This window comes from Nycticebus coucang, chromosome 15 (assembly GCF_027406575.1).
Source record: "Nycticebus coucang isolate mNycCou1 chromosome 15, mNycCou1.pri, whole genome shotgun sequence".
NCBI classification, from domain to species: domain Eukaryota; kingdom Metazoa; phylum Chordata; class Mammalia; order Primates; family Lorisidae; genus Nycticebus; species Nycticebus coucang.
The window spans coordinates 83198617-83213119 of NC_069794.1; the positions used below are offsets into that span (position 1 = coordinate 83198617).

A 14503-nucleotide genomic window follows, 5' to 3' on the forward strand; every position below is an offset into this window, starting at 1 on the left:
CTTTGTTTCCTATTTGAGGCCACAGGAAATGAGTGGATAGAATTTACTGTATCACTGACAGATCAGTTTCCTGGCCGATGTTTCCTTCTCTGTCACTAACTCCTCTAGCGTAGAACCCTGCTTTCAACACCAAACTCTTGCACCAATATTGTATTTGAACTTCAGAGTAAGGGTCCAAGAACTTAAGCCACCTGTCTCAACTTCCAAGAGTCCCCAGATCAGGAGATAGAAAAAAATTCTCCCTTGCACTACTCTTCCATTTCCAACCTTTCTTTCCTCATTTCTATTCCAAAAAGCCCAGAGACTTTGAAATTCATGCCACTCAGCTCTACTAGATATACCCCATCCCACCACCTCACCCCCACCTCAACCCCTTCACTGTCACCCACAGCAATGGCTGCGACCCCTGGCTGCACTGAAACTCTTAGGGAAGCTTTTTAAAAACTCTGTAATTCATGCCCCACCCTAGATTTCTTAGATCACACCGAGAAGGGAGGGCCTTTCTGCAGCTCCTCTGCTCCTCCTATGATTTTAAGTTCCATGCCCCACCCCACATCCCTGTGATTGTAAGTTGCAGCTGTGGTGAGAACTGCTGAGGCAAAGACCTGCTGCTCCCTGTCTCCTAGTCACTGAAACCTCACGGCCTCTTCTCCACCCAAGCTTCTTGGACTTCAACACGTTTGGGGACAACCCACACAAAATCTTTTTCCTCTCTGTAATATTGTTACCTCCAGGCATCTTCACTCAGCTCCACCTTAGCCACTCAGTCTCCTGGTTACATCCCATCCATAGCAGCTCCACAATCCTGCCTTCAGCCTGCAGCCCACTCAGAAATTCTTCCAGTTCCACTTTACTCTACTCCTCACCCCTGACAGTTCTTCTCCCGTCATGCATAATAGTCTGTGGCCCTCAACTCACTTCACTCCTCTAAGGAACATGGTGAAATCCCATGGACGAGCAGAATCCCTCCCTTGCTATCATTCTCAGGGGATGCCTTACTCCCTGTGTCACTCAGCAGGTCAAACCCCAAGCCTGGCTGAACCTAAGATCCACCCTTCCCACACCCTCACCAGAAGCACCCAAAGGCGGCATTACTGGAGAGCAACTGCACCGACCCTGCCAGTGGCACCAGCAAAGCTCCAATGTACCCACATCTCAAAACGTGTTCTCAACACTGTCAGACAATGCTTAATATTAACACAATTATGTCTTCCTGATCATTTCAATTTCCTGAGACATGAGAGAATTTTTTCATATGTTGCCCTGTCCTCAGCATCCTGCCAGTCTCAGCTAATGAGTTTGCTTCATAATTCATTGAGATACCAAATCAGTCTAGTCTTCACCACTGAATCTATAAAAGCATTTTCATCTAACTAGCTGTATAGTCCAGGCATTCTGTCCCTTATAGTAAGGGGAACATCATTGCTCCAATTAAGAGCTAATCATTCACTTGGGAGGCTGAGGCAGGTGGATTGCCCTGAGCTCACAGGTTTGAGACCAACCTGAGCCAGAGCAAGACCTCATCTCTAAAAATAGCTGGGCATTACGGCAGGCACCTGTAGTCCCACCTACTGGAGAGGCTGAGGCAAGAGAATTGCTTGATGCAGATGATATGATTGTGTATCTGGAAAACACTGGGGATTCTACTACAAAACTCTTAGAAGTGATCAAGGAATACAGCAGCATCTCAGGTTACAAAATCAACATTCATAAATTGATAGCCTTTATATATACTAACAATAGTCAAGCTGAAAAAACAGTTAAGGACTATATTCCATTCACAGTAGTACCAAAGAAGATAAAATATTTGGGAGTTTATCTAACAAAGGATGTGAAAGATCTCTATAAAGAGAACTATGAAACTCTAAGAAAAGAAATAGCTGAAAATGTTAACAAATAGAAAAACATACCATGCTCATGGCTGGGAAGAATCAACATTGTTAAAATGTCCATACTACCCAAAGCAATATACAACTTTAATGCAATCCCTATTAAAGTTCCACTGTCATACTTTAAATATCTTGAAAAAATAATACTTCGTTTTATATGGAATCAGAAAAAACCTCGAATAGCCAAGACATTACTCAGAAATAAAAACAAAGCAGGAGGAACCACGCTACCTGACCTCAGACAATACTATAAATCGATAGTGATCAAAACAGCATGGTACTGGCACAAAAACAGAGAGGTAGATGTCTGGAACAGAATAGAGAACCAAGAGATAAATCCAGCTACTTACCATTATTTGATCTTTGACAAGCCAATTAAAAACATTCAGTGGGGAAAAGATTCCCTATTTAACAAATGGTGCTGGATGAACTGGCTGGCAACCTGTAGAAGACTGAAACTGGACCCACACCTTTCACCATTAACTAAGATAGACTCTCACTGGATTAAAGATTTAAACTTAAGACATGAAACATAAAAATACTAGAAGAGAGTGGAGGGAAAACTCTTGAAGAAATCGGTCTGGGCGAATATTTTATGAGGAGGACCCCCCGGGCAATTGAAGCAGCTTCAAAAATACACTACTGGGACTTGATCAAACTAAAAGCTTCTGCACAGCCAAGAACACAGAAATTAAAGCAAGCAGACAGCCCTCAGAATGGGAGAAGATATTTGCAGGTTATGTCTCCGACAAAGGTTTAATAACAAGAATCCACAGAGAACTCAAACGTATAAGCAAGAAAAGAACAAGTGATCCCATCGCAGGCTGGGCAAGGAACTTGAAGAGAAACTTCTCTGAAGAAGACAGGCACACGGCCCACAGACATATGAAAAAATGCTCATCATCCTTAATCATCAGAGAAATGCAAATCAAAACTACTTTGAGATATCATCTAACTCCAGTAAGATTAGGCCATATCACAGTATCCCAAGACCAGACATGTTGGCGTGGATGTGGAGAAAAGGGAACACTTCTACACTGCTGGTGGGAATGCAAATTAATACATGCCTTTTGGAAAGATGTTTGGAGAATACTTAGAGATCTAAAAATAGACCTGCCATTCAATCTTATAATTCCTCTACTAGGTATATACCCAGAAGACCAAAAATCACATTATAACAAAGATATTTGTACCAGAATGTTTATTGCAGCCCAATTCATAATTGCTAAGTCATGGAAAAAGCCCAAGTGCCCATCGATCCACGAATGGATTAATAAATTGTGGTATATGTACACCATGGAATATTATGCAGCCTTAAAGAAAGATGGAGACTTTACCTCTTTCATGTTTACATGGATGGAGCTGGAACATATTCTTCTTAGTAAAGTATCACAAGAATGGAAGAAAAAGTATCCAATGTACTCAGCCCTACTATGAAACTAATTTATGGCTTTCATATGAAAGCTATAACCCAGTTATAACCTAAGAATGGGGGAAGGGGGAGAGAGAGAGGAGGGAGGGGGGAGGATGGGCAGAGGGAGGGTGATTGGTGGGATTATACCTACGGTGCATCTTACAAGGGTACATGTGAAACTTAGTAAATGTAGAATATAAATGTTATAACACAATAACTAAGAAAATGCCAGGAAGGCTATGTTAACCAGTGTGATAAAATATGTCAAATGGTCTATAAAACCAGTGTATGGTTCCCCATGATTGCCTTAATGAACACAGCTGTGATTTAATAAAAAGAAAAAGAATTGCTTGAGCCCAAGAGTTTGAGGTAGCTGTAAGCTATGACACCACAGCACTCAACAGAGGGTGACAAAGTGAGACTCTGTCTCAAAAAAAAAAAAAAAAAAAAAAAAAAAGAGAGAGAGCTAATCATTTCCACTGGTGCTTTGCACCTGCCTCTCCTGACTTCTCCACAGCTTTCTCCTGGGGGATCCACTCTCCATGCTGTGCCATCACTGTCTCTCTGCTAGACGATTCCCACTAGTGTGCGAACATACCCAGCACCTCCCTTCCCTGCCACCCCGACCCCCAAAAGGCTGTTGTAGTTATCACTAGTTTCTCTGCTTTCTAACAGCAAAGTTTCTAGAAAGTATTACTTCTATTCACTAGCAATAGTACTCTGGCTCCAAACCCATTATTCCACTGATAGGTCTTTTTTCAAGATCATCGCTCACCTCCATATCAAATGGATGGTGCCTGTCTTCATTTTTCTCATCCTCCCAGGAGAATTTGACTCAGTCAACCTTCCCTCCTCAAAATACTTTCTTGTCTTCACTTTCATCACATCATCCCCCTCGATGACCTCTTTTGCCTGATCTGTAAGTTCTGGCTACTAAAAGTTGGATCTGGGATACAGATAGTATCTGGGGGCTTCTTAGATTCACAAGTCTGAGACCCCAGACCTATTGAATCAGAATCTTCATTTAACAAGTTCTTCAGATGTCTCCTGGTATATCCAAGTTTAGGGATCATTGCTGTAAATGCTGGTATGCCTTAGGACCCTGTCCTGGACCCTGCTCCCAGGTGACCCCATCTAGGCCCATGGCTTTAAAAACTATCTGTTATCTCCAAATCCGTTTAGCCCTGACTTCTCTCCTAAGTTCCAGATGCATATACCCAACAGCCTACAATCAGGGGAATCCAACCTGCAGCCCAAGGGCTGCATGCAGATTATGTGAGTACTATTTTTGCTTATCTGTGACGGTAGATATCACGAAAATTATGCATGGACATTTTTTTTTTTTTTTTTTGGCTCGTCAACTTTCTTTAGTGTTTGTTATTTAACATGTGGCCCAAGGTAACCCTGCTTCTTCCAGTGTGGCACAGAGAAGCCAAAAAGTTGGACACCTTGATTCCATTTGGATATCTCAAGTATAACAAGAAAACAGAGGCCTTCCTCTGTTTTAGGGATATGGATCCCTAAATGGCGTCACCAAAATGAGAGTATCTAAAGGTCCTGAGTCTTCATAAGGTCACAAGTACTATTTATTCTAACATGCATCAGCTCCTTTAGTTCTTCTACCGTTGAAACAGAAACATGTTATCCCCACATTACAGATGGGTAAACTGAGATAAAGTAAATAACTTGCGCATAGTCATCCATCTCCCAAGTACTGTACCCATGATTTGAAGTTAGGTAAACCAGCTTCAGACCATGCCTCCTAACTAGAATACCTCTCATTTTTATAATGTAATAACTTTTGAGAAGAAATAAAATACTTCTTAAAACTAACCACTCCCACAGCTCAAAGCAGAAATCCAAGAGAATCTAAAAGTCATTGTTTAGGGTGGCGCCTGTCAGCTCAGCAGGTAGGGTGCTGGCCCCATATACCCAGGGTGGCGGGTTCAAACCTGGCCCAGGCCAAACTGCAACAAAAAAATAGCCAGGTGTTGTGGCGGGCGCCTGTAGTCCCAGCTACTCTGGAGGCTGAGGCGAGAGAATCACATAAGCCCAGGAATTGGAGGTTACTGTGAGCTGTGTCACGCCACGGCACTCTACCCAGGGTGATAAAGTGAGACTCTGTCTTTATAAAAGTCATTGTTTATTTCCTCCATCCTCCACCTCTAACACTATACATTTCTCCTTTTTTTATTTTGACAGTCTCAGTTACCCAGGGTAGAGTGCTATAGCATCTTAGCCAATGGCAACTTCAAACTCTTGGGCACAAGCAGTCCTCTCAAATAGCTCGGACCACAGGCACCCACCACAATGCCTGATTAGTTTTTCTGTTTTTAGTAGAGACGGGGTCTCACTTTGCTCAGACTGGTCTCAAACTCCTGAGCTCAGGAAATCTACCTGCCTTCCAAAGTGCTAGGATTACAGGCATGATCCACCATGCCTGGCCCCAACACTGGACGTTTCCAAAAATTATCCTAAATCCATAGACTCTCTCCCTCCACTGGCCACCACCTTTGTCCAGGCCATCATTTTGCTCATGTACAGCACTGATCTCACTGCTCTGTTGAAACCCCTTTATCTGCTGTCACATGCCTGATCGTGGCCTTGAGAACCCTTTGTGACCTAAACCCTGTTCAGCCTCATGCCCCACACTAGCCTCAGCACGCTCCTATTTCCCAAGTAGCCAGGTGTGCACCCCCATCCCTCTGGCCCTTGGCTCTGCTCCCTTGAATCAAAACCATCTTCTCCCAACACCCCTCATCCTAAGGTCTCAATTCCATGTTGTGTCTTCCCAGCCACCCTATCTAAAAGGGTTACTGCTTCTTTCATGGCACTTAGCACAATCTGAATTTGAAAAATATGGATGCATAACGGCAGTTAAAAGCATAGAGCAAGTCCTTGTGTACCTGGGAATTCACATCCTAGCTGTACCTTCTGACCTCTGTCTCCATCCCCTTGTTTATAAAAATAGTATGGTACTAATAGTTCATGGTATTTCCTACTTGATATGGCTGCTGTGATGGGTTACAACAATGCCTGACACATACTAAGTGCTGTTTCAGCATTTGCTCTCATTATGGATGTTCGAGGACAAGGACCTTGCCCTTTCATCACCTCTATATTCCCAGTGCTAAGAGCTACCAACTTATAAGAGTTTGTCAATTGGGTATTTCTCCTCTTCATTGTTGACAGTATCTACCATTTCCAATGCTACATTGATGTTTTCACCCAGGGATCACTGATTAATGTGCCTTCATGGTCTAGTTCACTTGCATTTATTTTATTCTGTTCACATTGTACAACAGTTATACAACCTACAAAAAGTACAAAAGTCACGTCCATTTTCCAATGCCAGGTCAGAGCCAAGTTACAAAAACGAAAGACAGCACAGTCAGTTACAAGGAGAGCACAGGTGTCCTGTGCAAGCCACGCTGCCTGTCACATGATGTATTTAAAGCTGTGAATATTGCCACAGGAGAATCTCTTGTCTTTGCAGCGACCACACAGTTCCTGTCGATGAGGCCTCCTGAGATCAATGTGTCTTTTCTTTTGAGGACAGGAACAACGAGACTTTGAACAGGTCTTCAGAAAACAAGGAACAGTTTTGGACACTAAATGATCAAATTAGCGTTTCAAATGTAATCCTCAAATGAAAACACTTCTCCCCACTACCCCATCCCTAATATCCTTATCCTCATCTGAGTCCTGTGAGAAGCCCAAGATCAAGTTCTACAGAACTACTCATATTCCATTAAGTGTCACGAGTTGTTCGGGATGACTGACGAGAGATGTGAAGGAGAATATCACTGAGCCAAGAGAAAAGTTTTTACAGGTAAGTTTTGTAGAGTATCTTCACCATGTAGGTTTTTACCTTGGTAGCCAGAATGAGGTCAGAAACAGTGGGCTGGAATAAAATTATTTGATTATCTAATTGGGAACATTTAAAAAGACTAGAGCAGAGCCTCTCAACCAAGGGTGATTTTACTCTACTACCCCCACTCACACTGGGCCATGCCTGAAGATGTTTGGGGTGGTTATAGCTAGAAGGTAAGTATATTCTAGAAAAAGTTAAATTTTCTTTCCAGACATGCCCAATGGGATCTGAAATAGCACCTTTGAATCATTATCCCCTTCCAATAAATAAAACATTACATCCTATAGACACTGGTTTACTCTGTCAACCCTTTCAACTCTGCCAGTCTTTGACATTGATAATCACTGCTCTATTTTCTAAATCTGTCCCACAGCCATACACAGTAAGTCGAGCTTTCCTTTTTATATTATAAAAATAGGCATTTTCATTTTCCAAACAGGAGTCTTTACTATGACTTATCAAACTTTATACTGTATTCATATCCTCTACTCTCTCATTGAGATGTATGTCTCTTTATAAGAAAATTCTATTGCAAGAGGGACTTTACCTACAAAATGCAATCAGTATAACCTGGCTTATTGTACCCTCAATGAATCCCCAACAATAAAAAAATAAATAAAAAAGAAAATTCTAACAGCTAATACTCACAGGTGTCTAATATGTACTTAGCGCTGTTCTGAGCACTTTATAGATATTAATTTTTCTTTTAGACAAGAGTCTCACTTTGTTGCCCTGAGTAGAGTGCCGTGGTGTCACAGCTCACAGCAACCTCAAATTCTTGGGCTCAAGTGATTCTCTTGCCTCAACTTCCCAAGTAGCTAGGACTACAGGTTCCCACCACAATGCCTGGCTATTTTTCTTTTTTAGAGATGGGATCTCCCTCTTGCTCAGGCTGGTCTTGAACTTGTGAGCTCAGATAGTTCATCTGCCTCAGCCTTCTAGAATGCGAGGATTACAGGCATGAGCCACCACTCCCAGCCTATATTAATTTAATTCTCATAATATCTTTATGAAAAAGAATTATCTGACAGACTTTATAATACTTATGTTTAATATGTACAAGGAAATAAGACTAGTACTTCCAGCAGAAAACTAGGAGTGTTTTATTAAAGAAATCAAAATTCTGGAACAGAAAAATACAATAACTGAAATCAGTGTAGCTCAATGGATGGGTTTAAAAGCAGATTGAAAAGAGCTGGTATGAGAAACAGAAATAGATACAACTATTTGTAACCATAATTTAAAATAAAATTTTTTAGAAAAATAAATGGAAGAAGGTTTAATAGGGGATGCCCAGTTTAAAGTTAGGAGAGACAAAAGCATGGAAAATATAGTGAAAAAGCAGAAAAGGTCTGATATGAGTAATTGAAAGAATGAATAGGAGGAGAAGTAATATTTGAAAAAATAATGGTTGATAATATTTCAACCATTCATTTCTGAGTAGTGAAAATCTTCAAGCTACAGATTCAGGAAACATTATCAACCCCAAGCAGGATAAATACAAAGAAACCATAACTAGTCACATCATTGTAAAACTGCTGAAAACCAAAACAGAAAGATTTTAAAAGCAAGCTGATTTAGGAAAAGCAGAGAGATCCCTTCAAAAGATGCTACAAGACCAACAGCCAACTTATAGAACTAAGGAAAGACCCTTAAAAGGCACAAAGAACTACTACCAACCTAAAGTTCTATAGCCAGCAAAAATCTCCCAAAGATATATAGACAAATAGAATCTGTTACCTACAGACCCGTCCTATAGAAAATATTAAAGTGTGTTCAAGTCAAAAGAAAGTGACCCAAGATAAAAGATTTAAGAGTAACAAAAAGAGCAAATGTATAGCTAGAACTAAATACTGACTATATAAAATACCTTATAAAGTTTAAAATGTAGGTAAAATTACAATATACAACAGTAACAAATAAATAGGGTAAAGTGATAAAAAGTGATACGGAATTATAGTGCCCTAAAGTTACTGCATTGTTAGGGAGAGGCAAGATTAATAATTTGTTTAGACTTTGACAAGTCAACGGGTCATGTTGTAATCTCTATGGTAACCACCAGAAGAACATTGAAGAATGACTACCAAGATAGAGGCAAAAATGGAATAACATTTTTAAAAAGTCAATTCAAGTGAATACAAGAAAAAGGAGAAGAGTGTAGAAAAATAGTAAGAAAAAATATTTAAGTCCAATTAATAGGTAGTTAAAATGAACATATGCAAAACAAGTGAGAATGTCAGACTAAAAAAATCTGAGGATAAATCATATATAAACTAGTTTTTTAAATATCCTGCAAAAAATAAAATCATTTATTTCTACTAATTACAGAAAAAGAAATATTTTTAATATTTAGGCTTTAAAAAACCCTCTTGGTTACAAAAATTAACTATGCTATACTTTTCTGAAAAGCTTAAAGTCAGGTTTCCTTCAAGCTGTTTTAGATTCTCTCCCCCCACCTCCCCCAAAAGACCTTAGGGGTTAAAGTTAAGGATCTCATGTAGGTCTATGACTATAGACATTGAAGACAAACACCATGGAATCCAATCATGGCTCTAATATTAATCAGTCTAACCTTGGACAAGTTATTTTATTGAACTTAGGTTTCTGATCTATGAAATAGAGATAACTATCACAAAAGTTAGACACAGGAAATACCTCAGGCAAAGCATTAGCCAAAAGTTCAGCACATAATAAAATCTTAATTGCAGTTGTCTATTAAATGACTACACTCTAATCATACACAGGGTGTCTGAGGAAACACACACATACACAAACACCATGTAAAATAGTGAATCCCCCTGTCCTCAAGGAAAGCAAACTAGATTTCTTTAACATAAAATTCAAATATATAGAAAATCTAACACACCTATACCAATATCCAATTCTATCAAATCCTAACATTTATCACAGCAGCTTCATGTTTAAATACTGTCAAGCGTGCTATATGCTTACCTGACATTGGATTGCTTCTACTCGATAAGGGTTAAAACTCTTCTGGCATTTGCAACAGAGTTGTTTGAAATAAACCTAAAGAGAAATTTGGTTGGTTGGTTTTTGTGTGTTTGTGGGGTTTTTTGTTTTTAAAAATAAGCTTTATACACACACATACCTCTCTTAAGTTCCCAGCTTCTAAATGATCCATTCCCTCACCTGTACTTTGCTTTTACCCAACCTCTACCTTCAAGGATTTAAACTCTACTAGTGCGATCAGTGATTCTTTCTTACTCTTTAAACCTAATTTTAAAATTGAGATACTATTTACTTTTCTGTAGTCCTGACAACTCCTTGATAAGATACATAAAGTACCATAGTCCATGCTTATGGGAAGAAACAGTTGTCATTTTACTGTGTGGGGTAAACCCTTTATAGTCTCAATTTGTCTTGGTCTAATAGCCCTTGTACATTTCAATTTTAAGTATTTCCCCACTTTAAATTACTTGTACCCATCAATATCATGCTTTCTAGGCTTTGCGCAATTTCCTATGCACATTTCCTCTCTGCCTCACTTGATGAGCTCCTCCTATGCATTCTTTAAAATAACCTCGCCTTCCCTCAGGGTCCATCACCCTCATCCTGTGTTACTTCCCTACCACTTCCTACCATGGGTACCATAGCAGGTATTGCCAAATTGCATTTTGTCTCCATCTCTCCTATGAAATAAATTCCTTGAGAATGAGTTTTATGTCTTTTTTTTTTTTTTTTTTTAAGACAGAGTCTCACTCTGTTGCCCCAGGTTAGAGTATCCTGATATCACATCTCATAGCAACCTCAAACTCCTGGGCTCAAGGATCTTCTTGCCCCAGCCTCTCCCATAACAGTTCTATGTCTTGTTCTGTGTAGACTAGTGCCTTGAAATTGTCTTTCTTCTAACATGTGAAACTTAGTAAATGTAGAATATAAATGTCTTAACATAATAACTAAGAAAATGCCAGGAAGGCTATGTTAACCAGTGTGATGAAAATATGTCAAATGGTCTATAAAACCAGTGTATGGTGCCCCATGATCGCATTAATGTACACAGCTATGATTTAATAAAAAATATAAAGAAAAAGAAAATATGTCAAACGGTCTATAAAACCAGTGTATGGTGCCCCATGATCGCATTAATGTACACAGCTATGATTTAATTTAAAAAAAAAATTGTCTTTCTTCTAGCAAGAAAAGGGAAATAATTTTAACTTTAAAAATCTGTTCACCTTCTGGGTCTAGAAAATAGCTAGTCCAAAAATTAAGTTTTGATTCAAGTCTTAGCAGGCCTCTTTGCCCTTCCACTCTTCAGTGCTTTATTTTTTTTTTTCTATTCCCCAAACCTTTTATTTATTCTTTTTTTTTTATTAAATCATAGCTGTGTACATCAATATGACCATGGGGCACCATACACTTGGTTCATAGAATATTTGACACATTTTCATCTCATTAGTTGACATAGCCCTCCTGGCATTATCCTAGTTACTTTGTCAAGATATTTACATTCCACTTTTGCCAAGGCTCACATGTACATTTGTAAGATGCACCACATGTGTGATCCTTTCAATCCCTCTCCCTCTACCCACCTCCCCCCTCCCTCCCCACGCTTTCCCCCTTCCCCCTGTTCTTAGGTTGAAACTTGGTTATAGCTTCATGTGAAGGTCCTAAGTTAGTTTCATAGTAGGGGTGAATACATTGGATATTTTTTCTTCCATTCTTGAGACACTCTACTGAGAAGAATATGTTCCAGCTCCATCCATGTAAACATGAAGGAGGTAAAGTCTCCATCTTTCTTCAAGGCTGCATAGCAGACTAAACACACAGCAAGTAGCACTGGGACTAAAATTCAAATGCTTTAGAAGTTAATGAAATAGGCCTCCGGTAGACCAGTGCAAAATAAAGTGCCCAGGCGAAGAAAAAGGAAACAGAAGCTGCTCATTGTGGTTGCTGTTTTCATTCTGAAATGAACGTCTACAACAATGACCAGTCTTTCCCAATCTTAGTATGTTGAAAATTAACTCAAATTAGGGAGGGAGAAAACAAGACTTAGGCTGAGCCTAAGTAAATCTCTAATTATTTCTCTTATTGCCCCACCTTGTGGACAAGCAGTGGACATTTCCTAGAGCAGAGGCCCCAACTGTTGAAAATACACCAACTAAAAAATGGTTACAGAAAGTTCAAATGCAGAGAAGACCAAAAGTTCATCTAAGTAACCTGACACTTTGTCAAATATGTCAGAAACTCGTGTAAACAACGCAATTCAGTTAGATTCCAACATTCATTGATGAGTGAGACAAGAGTTTCCACAATCAACTCTTATCAGGAAATAAGTTCTCCTATTTAACACCTTTGCCCACCCCATTCTCCTTTCACGTACCACTTACTTTTACTTACCTTATTAGTTCCAGAAATACACCACACAAAAGCACTCTCCCACCTGGTCTTACAATCTTTACAGTGAAAATAGCCATACTTTGGTTCCAAAAACTGAAAATCAGGGAAGAAAAGTCTTTTATTATCTTGGGGGTGGGAGGAGGGGCAGATCCTTTCCTTCCTTATGGCTTTATGAGAAAAAAAAAAAATTATGTACCCTCCCAAATCTATTCTTAAGGCTACTGCATTACTTTAGCTTCTCCTCTCTTAAACACCACTCCGGGATTTTTCTTGTTGCCATCTCTCATTACTTTTCCAAGCCATTTTCCAAATGCTACCAGCACAATCTCCCCAAAACGAAAGTCTGATTTCCTGTTTCACACACTTGAAGCCCTGTCTCCTCATTCCCAACAGCAATGGGTTACCAGACTTTGGATTTTCACCAGCTTAGTTAGGGTTTCCCAAAACTTTAGCAAAACCTTACAAAATATAAAAATACATGTTTTCCAGAACTCCCTCTCTTGCACCAAGTCGAGAGAGAGAAGAGATGGGGTTAGGAAAGAGAAAGTCCACCTGGAAGTTGAGCTTCCGGAGCGGACGGCCATCTGGGTCTCCATGTACCTGTCTGCTCTTCCTGTCCTGAGGACGCGGGGTACCGTCCTCCCCGGTCTCATCCTGCTGTCCCGGCTCCTCCTGCTGGGCATCGCCTGACTTTGGCGCCGCTAGCTGCTGCTGGCTGACCTCTGCAGGGCCCTGATGCGCCTTGCTGTCCCCATCTTCCCGCAGCCGGACAAAGCCCCTGCAGCCGATCATGGGCGAATAGACTCCGCAGGCCCGCAGGGGCTCCCTGTGGCCGGTGCCGTCCCAGGGGGAGCGACTGCGCAGGGTGCGAGGCCCCAGCGAGCACTGCACGGACTTGTCCACCCGCGGGCTCACCTGCACGCCCACCTCCTTGGTGTTGGCCTTGCCAAGCCGTGGGCTCAGGCTGGGGTTCATCTGGGAGAGAATTGCCTTAAGCTGTGCCCTCTTGTAAGGGTCCACGTAGTAGTCAGAGGCGTTCGCGGGCACCAGTAGCCCTGGCCTAGCCAGAAAAGTGGGGGGACCCATATTTTGCCTCCAGTCGGGCTGTTTGTGCCCTAAGAGTCCTGGCTGGGCCAAAGGCAGCGTGTTCCCGTACCCCTGGTACAACCCACAGGGAACACGGAAGAAGCGCTCCATCAGCTCACCGGGTTCTGCTCACCATGTGCTCAGGCGCAGCCCAATATCCTAGTGCAGTTTGTCTGTGTGCTTGTTTTGCCTCCCAGCTTCATCCACCCCTTCTTTCTCCTAATCAAGTTGGTTTAGATTTCTCCATGCATCTCCATTTATTTCAGATTCTAATGGGAGCTGCTGTTATCCATTACCCTAATTGAAGGTGGGAGGATCTGCCCATCTAGGGAGCATTAACTGCCACCTGATTCCTGAATTGTTTTTCCCTACCTTTTCTATTCACTGTTCCTGAATCTTTTTTTCAAAGCTGTTTTTCATTTAGGACTCATTCACACATATGCTTCACACAATTCATTCATTTATTTCCTGTTAGTTGCTGATGGGAATGTACAGCTGTTAAGAACAACGTATAGAGGTTACTCAAAAAAAAATTAAATACAGAGGAGAGGCATATGAACTCAATATCCTGAAGTGATTATCTGCACTCCATTGTTTATTACAACATTATTTGCAACTGTTAACTTATGTTAATAACCTAAGTGTATGGTGACAAATGAATGGATAAAGAAATTGGGGGTGTGTGTATATAATATATATGTAATGGAATATTATTCAGCCTTAAAAATGAGATCCTGACATTTGCAATAACATGGATAAAACTGGAGGATATTATGATAAGTGAAATAAGCTAGATAGAAAAATACCACATGATCTCATATCTGGAATCTAAAAAAGTCAAATAACATAGAAGCAGTGAGTATAACAGTAGTTATGAGC

The 14503-nt window shown here is 40.5% G+C and overlaps 1 protein-coding gene across 1 annotated transcript; it reads right to left on the reverse strand.

The window, feature by feature from the left end:
- Positions 1-6641: 6641 nt before the first annotated feature.
- ZAR1L (zygote arrest 1 like) lies at positions 6642-13735 on the reverse strand. Its single transcript, XM_053563487.1, has 4 exons — positions 13091-13735; positions 12539-12631; positions 10130-10204; positions 6642-6885 (listed from the first exon to the last, which is right to left on the reverse strand). Exons 1-4 carry the CDS (start codon positions 13733-13735, stop codon positions 6742-6744), a joined length of 957 nt encoding a protein of 318 aa, XP_053419462.1. The 3' UTR covers positions 6642-6741.
- Positions 13736-14503: the final 768 nt, after the last annotated feature.